Source organism: Heterocephalus glaber, unplaced genomic scaffold (genome assembly GCF_053883595.1).
Source record: "Heterocephalus glaber isolate CG9 unplaced genomic scaffold, H.glaber_assembly_v1.0 deba00001472, whole genome shotgun sequence".
Classification (NCBI taxonomy): domain Eukaryota; kingdom Metazoa; phylum Chordata; class Mammalia; order Rodentia; family Bathyergidae; genus Heterocephalus; species Heterocephalus glaber.
Genome location: NW_028258315.1, coordinates 1,209,464 through 1,218,133, shown reverse-complemented (window position 1 = coordinate 1,218,133; position 8,670 = coordinate 1,209,464). Strand labels below are relative to the sequence as shown.

Sequence of the window (8,670 nt, the reverse complement as noted above, 5' to 3'; positions counted from 1 at the left end):
GGGATGTAGCTCAGTGGTGCAGTGTCTGCCTGGAAAGTGGGAGGTCCTAAGTTTGATTCCTGGTACCAAAAAACAAACAAAAGAAGTCCAGACTTCTGCACCTGTCTTTTTTGAACAATTAGATACAGTATTTCTACGACCAACTGGCCACCTTCTCTCATCTGGCAGCTGACAGTCGGCTGCTCCAATTGCAGTTATTCTTACACTGCCTGGGCAGCCCAGGACCTGCCGAGGATGCAGCAGCAGGTGGGGCAGCCACTGTTCCTTCTGGTGCTTTCTAAGGTTGTCTGATAAGAGTGTGGTCGGCATAGGGAGGGCACAGCCTAGCGTTCTTGATCTGCACACCTCCCAGGTCTGTGTGTGCCAGCTTTCTCTCAGCTGCTTACTGCTCCGCCTGAGCTTCCCAAAGGCTGGCAGACTCCTGAGTACCCTGGAGGTACCACAAGGAGGTGGGTAGCGTGCGGTTTTGGTAGAAACTGGGAAGCTGACCTCGCATGTGTGACAGGGTTTATCGCTCTTCGCCATTCTCAGTGCATCTGAAGACTAGAAAACCTGTGGGATAACCTCAGTCATGTGGCACAAGGAGGCAGAAGAGCAGAGTCTCTGTCCAAGCCTGGGAGCAGCTCCCTGGGGAGGGCAGACCGTGGGCCCAGACCTGGGCTGAGGCTGTGGTGAGAGCCACATGGAGGGAGGAGAGGTCCCCGGGCTGTGACTGAACAGAAATTTGTTCCTTTTCTTTTTTTGTAATGAATTTTGAACAGTGTTTTACACTGTTTCATTGATTTTTTAAAAAAGTTTAAGTTGGCCTTGTCTTCCAGTGTTAACAGCATTCTGTGCCTCTGCATTGAACTTTCACACTCCTGTAGGGGAATGGACTATCGGTACTGAGCAAGTTCAGTTAGGTGTAAATTTATACTATTGTAATTTATTTGCAGTCTGATGAATAAACTCAGTTAAAATTCTCACAAGCACATTTATTGTAACGAATTGTTACATATTAATACTTTTCAATAAAAATTGACTTCCATTGCAAAATAAATTAATGTTACTGATGCTACTAAATATTAACTACCTTCTGGAATCATAAAACAACTTGTGTGACCTGGGAGTCCAACTCTTTGCAGGAAGACAAGGACTCCTTGAAGGGCTGAGGTCTAGCACCAGAGCGCTGAAGTGCCCAGGACAACGCATGCGCCTTTCTGAGGCTCGAGCCTTTCTCTTGAGGGTGCATTTGTTGGCTCTGTAATGAACACATCTAAACTTTGATCCATTGTGGTTATTATTTCGGTTGCTTGTGTTAAAATATTGGCTTTACTAACCTGGTATGATGTGACTGGGGTTTTGGGCCTGATCAGCAATGGACGATTTAATGTGGTCATTGAACCCTCAGTTTTAACTGTTAGAACACTGAAGAAGTGCACAGTGTCACCTCCAAAATAAGCCCTCCGCATATTATTTTGAGTTAATGGAAACTGAGAAATAGCCATCACAATCTCTAATTTACCCATGACTTTATAAAATATAAATTCCTTTTACAAAGGAAATTTACTTAAAAAAGAATTCTTCCTCAGCGAAGAAATCTGAACAGAAAGATACACAAAAGCAACTTGTGTCGCGTGACACTTATCTGCATAATATGACCAGGTGACCTCTGCTCAAAATTTCTGCTCAGCTTCCTTCTGCCCTCAGTGTCCAGGACCTCACTCTCCTTTCTGGAACTCGGGGTGTCCCAATCACCTGATTCCAAGAATCTCATTTTCATGGAGCTCATAACCACTTACATAAGTAGCCAAACTTCGTCTTCCTGTTAATCTGTCCTATGTTAACGTAACTCACACTAGCAGAAAAACCTGAAACTGACCCTCCCTTTATTCTTTCCACCACGCTTTGTTTTTACAACGTAAGGATTTTTCTCCATTTGGAAACTCATTAGGAGAAGCACACGCTCGGGCGAGGAGGGGAACACTAGTATTAAAAGAACTAGTTTCCCCCATGTTTGTGATGCGTAGGAATATTTCACGTATAAAAAACAAACCTAAACTAGGTAATGAAGGGGTCGCCCGCGCCAGGCGGGTCCGCCTTCCGGGACAGACTTCCCTCGCCAGCCCATCCCATCCCAGCCTCAGCCGTGACCTCCGCTTCTCTCCTCTCTGGGGTTCCCGACCCCAGCGCTTCTCTTCGCGTGCGAGGGCGATCGTCTAAAGCCCTGCAATACAGCGAGAAGACGGCTCCACCACAAAGCGCGGGACCGGGACCGCGCAGCCCCGTCCTTCTCGGCGCGGCTTCCGAGCTTCCGGGTCCCCTCCCCCGGAGGGGCGGGCTTCCCGCCTCCCGCCTCCCGCCGCAGTCCTCACGCAGGTCCGCAGACACACTAGAAAAGGGAGCGGCTTCCGCGCTCCACCAACTCTGTCAGGGCCATGTCTGGACGCGGTAAGGGTGGGAAGGGCCTGGGTAAGGGTGGCGCTAAGCGCCACCGCAAGGTGCTGCGCGACAACATCCAGGGCATCACCAAACCCGCCATTCGCCGCCTGGCCCGGCGCGGCGGCGTCAAGCGCATCTCTGGTCTCATCTATGAGGAGACGCGCGGGGTGCTGAAGGTCTTCCTGGAGAACGTGATCCGCGACGCCGTCACCTACACGGAGCACGCCAAGCGGAAGACGGTCACTGCCATGGACGTGGTCTACGCGCTCAAGCGTCAGGGCCGCACGCTCTACGGCTTCGGCGGCTGAGCGCTCGCCCGCCCGTGACCCTTCTCTGCGCGCGCAGTCAAAGGCCCTTCTCAGGGCCGCCACCTCTTCCCGGAGGAGCTGTGACACTGCGCGGGCTCAAGCCCGCCCTTCGTCTTCGTAGGCAAGTGGTCTTCTTGTCGCTGTCCCGGAACTAACTAGTGGAAAATTGTTTTTCTACTAGGAGGGACGTGTGTACTTGTAAAGCCTGTGTAAGAATAGTGTGACAAATCTCTTTCCTTGGATGGTACTAACGGGAAGCCACTTTCCACTGTGAGAGAAAGGAGTCTTTGATCCTCTACGTCACGGGGGCGTAACCGTCTTGCAAAGTCGCCCCAGGGTTTCCGCTCCCCCTGACTGCTTGGGTAGTTTTGCCTGTCTTCCCGCCAATGAGGAAAAGGTCCCGTAGATGCCTGAGAATAAACGAAAGCAAAAAGTTACGGTCCCCGGAGTACACAGGAGCCTCTTGCTGATTTGCTTTGCTCAGGGTAGAACCCCTTCTTGCTCTTCCGTGACCTAGTGCCCCGCATTTTCCTGGGTCAACACGTGGTTTAATTTACCCTAGCGTTTCCTGTATATCTCATCCCTGCCTCACCTGTGCAGAACTAATTTAAGAAGCCTGGCCCTCATGTGCACCAAGCATCTGTCTCACGTAACACTATGTCAAAATCAGGAGAGAAACAGGCTTACATGTCAGTGACTGGGTCCTTGCTTAATCTGGAGTAGAATCTGGTGAGAACAAGCTCAGGCCATAGACCCACAGCTCTGACGCGCATGAAGGGACGAAGGCTGGATCATTCTTCATTGTTTTGCCGGGCTATGTGCCCCCATCCACATTCCTGTATTTCTCCCAAGATCAGATTTAAACGAACCCTTATTTAGGGTTAACAAGTAGAGGCTGTTAGGTAAGAAGATCTTGCTAGAAACGCTGCTGCTTTTATTGGTTGGAGTCAAGATTAAGACCAAAGAGAATCGCCTGGCTTTCCTCGCCAGCTGTACTGCAAATGCTGACACTAATGAATAAAAAGCCTTTTCTCTAGATCCTAATGGGAAAAGGTGTCTTGGGAGTTACTGTGCATTCTAACACAGGATTTGCGGGTTTCGCTGCATGTTCAGGACTCTGCAGCGGTGAAACAACGTTCAAACGGATAGTTGAGAGAGCTCCATTGACCCGGACTGGGAAGCTAATTTAGTCGCTTATTCATTGATACTTAAACATAGTTAATGTGCTTCAAGCACTGTATTGGCATGAGGATTCCGCCAAAGAAAAAGTTCTGCTGCCTTCATGGTAGTTGCTTTTTACCAGAACACAGAACGAACCACGTGTGTAGCGGCCCGTACCAGTCTTCATCTTCCTTTTGCTTGGCCCCTGGGACCCTGGCACAGTTGCCCCGACCATTTCTTTTTTGGTACCCGGGATCGAACTCGGGACCTTGTGCTCGAGAGTCAGGCACCGGAAACACTGCGCTACATCCCCGACCACCCTACCATTTCTTCGCTGTTCTTCGCCTGGCCCTGCCTGACTGGCGCTGCAGCTCTCACTTGTGCCTCTGCACAGCCTGATTGTACTGCTCCCATCTCTGCACTCGCCACCCCAAGGCCTCAGCCAGCAGGCCTCAGAAATCACCTGTGCACCAGTGACTCCCTGCATCCCTCTCCCACTAGGTTTCCCTGCCAGACCTCAGATGTGGAGCCAGCTGGGCCTTTTTCTTCCCATGCGTGTTTGAGAGACCAAGACTAAGGTGCCCAAACTAGAACTCCTGATGTTCACCCTCCCTGCCATCTTTTATTTTAAAACTACAGCACTGAGTTGATAGTAACCTTATCTTTCTCCTTTTTCACAATTCAACTCACAATATAAACTGGCAGTGTCCAGCTCAGTGCCCCCTACCACTGGCCTGAGTGTGGGGATTCCTCTCTCTGGCGTCATCTCCTATGGGAGTCGCTCTGGCCGGCAGCCTCTAAGGACACTTCCGGCAAGCGCTCCCTTGGTGCAGAAAACTCAGACCCAAGAAAAATGCTAGGATGACTGGGCCCACAGGGCTGAGTCCACGGCACACAGTGCGCACACACTGTGCCTCTCGCTCTGTCTTCTTCTCTCCGGGTGCAGTTACTAAGGCAGTTAAGGGGGACTCAGAGCCTGGACCGGGCAGGTACCCAGCCTATTGGAGGACAGACTGACCACGGCCCCTGCTCAACTCGAGCCTCCGGAACAGCCCCGCAAAGGGCTCCCAGCCTCAGGCGGACATCCGCAGTTGCCAGCTGCGCCAAAGCCCTCGGTGTAAACAGTTTTACCCTGCGTAGCAGTGCCTCGTGAGTATTACCTGTCGCCTGGTCCTTCATCCTTTAGTCTGTTTAAACACACGTTTTAATTTTGTAACTGTGCAAAAGACACATGTTTTGAGCAAGATCTGTTAATAACCACATTACTAAAAAAAAGTCGTGAGACTTAACATTTTACATGATAGCCAGTCATTCTTGTCTTCTTGTGTACAGGCCCTATCCATATATATCACATCACATCTTTTCTACCATCATCCCTTTTTTTTTTTTGAGTCTTGTTCTTCAGTTCTGGCCTCGACACCACGGGGTGTAGTCAGGTTGACTTCAAAATGGTGGTAATCTTGCTGCCTCAGCATCCTGGGTGCTGAGGTTCCAGGTGTGCACTATCATGCTGTTTACAAAGTCATTCTTAAGCACTCCTACAAAATATTAGAGGACATTTAATATTTTTGTAAAATTTGAGGAGTCAATTGGGAAAGGATAGCAACTAAAAGGCATGTTAAGAAGACAGTAAAAGAACTTCAGCCACAATAACAGCACTTTATTCAATCTTTACCAAGTAATTCTGGTTTCATTGATCTTTGGTGAAGAAGTCCACATCCACCATCTTAAATTTGTTGTGGCTGAGTCTGCAGTCTGGTGCTTTCTTAAAAAAGTTCGTTTGCTGCTTCTGACCTGTGCTTAGCACAAGGTCTTTTTAAAAAATGCTTCAAAAGGGCCAGGGGTTTAGCTCAGTGGTTTCGCCATATGTTGCACAAGCACAAGGACCCCAGTTCAACCCCTGGTACCAAAAAAATTATAATCAACCCTTCATCAGGTCTCCCACACTGCCCACCGTAAGGACACTGACCAGACTCCCATGCCTTCCTGCATCTCCTCTGTCCCGTAATGTGTTTGCTGTGTTAATGCCAGATAACAAGGGTACTGACACCCAGGTGCAACACCGGCTGTGCTAACCCAATGTCTTGCTATTTTTATGCTAATCTTTACTATGAACCTAAGTATGTTCTATTCATGTTTTTTGTTCCTGATGCAGGGTCTTGCTGTGCAGACCAGGCTGGCCTTCAACTCAGTGACCCTCTGGCCTCACCCTTCTGAGTCCTGGGATTACAGGAGTGCACCACCCTACTGTTCTAATCTACCTTTAAAATTGGTAAACGTGTATATTAACATTTACCTGGTTAATTTATGGATAGTTTCCTATTTTTAATTTTTCTCTTTCCTCATACAACAGAACAATTCTTAAAATTGCATATGACTAATTATAAATATTAAGCATGTCTTCTAAAATGAGGAAAAAATGTGTGCTCTATGGTCATTGAGGAAATCCCCAGAATAGTTTAGCTATAACTTTAACGGTTCAAGTTTCTCAAAATATGGTCCTTGAACTGGAAAGGGTAATATCAAAAGTTTTGTTCCATTATGTCAGCATATAAGCACAAATCAGATTTCTAAGACAAATATGAAAATATTAGAAACAAGGTTTTGTAAAGGTACAGGGGAATGAGGGTTGAAGGGACCGGAGGGAAATGGGGTAAAAAAAAATTGATGTATTACATACAATTTCCCTATGATGAATGCGATTATTGTCACAAGTGTGCCAACAAACTTTAAAAACCAACTATAAGTTTCTAATTTACACATTTTGTAGTACTGTGGATAGAACCCAAGGCCTTCAGAGCTACACCCTCAACCCTGTTTTAATATTTTATGGTAAGATTGTTTATGTCACTAAATGGCCCAGGCTGGGGTCAAATTTGCAATCCTGCCTCAGCCTCCCAAAATGCTGGGATTTCTGACTTGCACCACCATTCCCGACAAAAAGAAATATTTAAATTATGTACAACATACTACGTTTGTTTCCTTTGTAATCAAGTGCAAACACTCTTCAATAAATCAATGCAAAGTTATCACAAGACGGTATGTGATGTTGCAAAAATAATGGATAAGCACGAAAGAAAAATCTCCCACTCCTCCACAAAAGGAGTTTTAGCATTGAATCAGCATAGAGAATGTGGTGCCTCCCAGGCAAGCTGGGACAGGGTTGACCACGTGGGTACGACCTCTCCTATTCGGTCGTCTTTGGAATGAGGAGTCGTGATTGTTGAAGTCAGGCCCTTCCACATCCAGAAACCGGAGGTCTGAAAGGTACTTCCTGAGGGCTCCATTTCAGAGCCGGCTCCAGGCTGTGGGCTCGTCTGACTTCGTCAAGCTGGACTCTTGGCCAAGCTCGGAGTCGTGTTCCGAAACTAAGACAAGTCAATGGTGTTCGTTAAATCAGCGAACTGAAAATCTAATTACCAGATTTTAAAACTTTCATTTAATACGAATAAACTTTTGCAGTTATCTAAAACCACTTTCAAATGCCCACATACATGAAGTCAGACATCTCTTCAGTACCTACCTGTTTTCAGTTTCGATTTCTCGAAGATGAAGACTCCCTTCCCTTCAAGGGTACGTGAGGCTCCTTTGAATTTTGACCTTTGTGGCTCAATTTCTTAACCCCTGTTCCATTCTGCACCAGAGACACTTTAATCTGCATCATTAAAGTTTTAGTACTGCAGATTAAGGCGCTACCCTCTACATTGTCCACCTGACTTCCGAGTCACATGCAAGTGCCGCCCGCCCTGCAGCGAGCTTCTCACCGGAGACGAATCCAGACCCCAATACCCAAGTGCGGTAACGAGGCCACGCCGCAAGCCGAGGCGGCCATGCAGCTCCGATACCGCAATGCGCGAGCATCAGATGCTGCTGGGAAGCGAGATAAAGACGAAGGGCGGGCTTGACCCCGCGCAGTGTCACAGCTCCTCTGGGAAAAGGTGGCGGCCCTGAGAAGAGCCTTTGACTGCGCGCGCAGAGAAGGGTCACGGGCGGGCGAGCGCTCAGCCGCCGAAGCCGTAGAGCGTGCGGCCCTGGCGCTTGAGCGCGTAGACCACGTCCATGGCAGTGACCGTCTTCCGCTTGGCGTGCTCCGTGTAGGTGACGGCGTCGCGGATCACGTTCTCTAGGAAGACCTTCAGCACCCCGCGCGTCTCCTCATAGATGAGACCAGAGATGCGCTTGACGCCGCCGCGCCGGGCCAGGCGGCGAATGGCGGGTTTGGTGATGCCCTGGATGTTGTCGCGCAGCACCTTGCGGTGGCGCTTAGCGCCACCCTTACCCAGGCCCTTCCCACCCTTACCGCGTCCAGACATGGCCCTGACAGAGTTGGTGGAGCGCGGAAGCCGCTCCCTTTTCTAGTGTGTCTGCGGACCTGCGTGAGGACTGCGGCGGGAGGCGGGAAGCCCGCCCCTCCGGGGGAGGGGACCCGGAAGCTCGGAAGCCGCGCCGAGAAGGACGGGGCTGCGCGGTCCCGGTCCCGCGCTTTGTGGTGGAGCCGTCTTCTCGCTGTATTGCAGGGCTTTAGACGATCGCCCTCGCACGCGAAGAGAAGCGCTGGGGTCGGGAACCCCAGAGAGGAGAGAACTGGAGATCACAGCGCGGCCCAGCGACCCCCCCGCACACAATACAGGGTCATCCTTGAGAGATGCAACCTCATTGTTTGCGCATTAGTCCTCATTATCTTTCCAAGATACCGTTTTATCCATTCCTCAACATTTCCTTAATGGACTAGCTTTTAAAATTCATGTTTTCAACTTGACACACATACTTCGTGATCCTT

The 8,670-nt window shown here is 49.2% G+C and overlaps 2 protein-coding genes across 2 annotated transcripts; one reads left to right on the top strand and one right to left on the bottom strand.

The window, feature by feature from the left end:
• Positions 1-2,409: 2,409 nt before the first annotated feature.
• LOC147826148 (histone H4) lies at positions 2,410-2,791 on the top strand. Its single transcript, XM_087181125.1, has one exon. The coding sequence runs from the start codon at positions 2,418-2,420 to the stop codon at positions 2,727-2,729; it is 312 nt and encodes a 103-aa protein (XP_087037251.1). The 5' UTR covers positions 2,410-2,417; the 3' UTR covers positions 2,730-2,791.
• Positions 2,792-7,783: 4,992 nt separating this feature from the next.
• On the bottom strand, positions 7,784-8,235 carry LOC101711652 (histone H4). The gene has a single exon (XM_004847814.3). The coding sequence runs from the start codon at positions 8,201-8,203 to the stop codon at positions 7,892-7,894; it is 312 nt and encodes a 103-aa protein (XP_004847871.1). The 5' UTR covers positions 8,204-8,235; the 3' UTR covers positions 7,784-7,891.
• Positions 8,236-8,670: the final 435 nt, after the last annotated feature.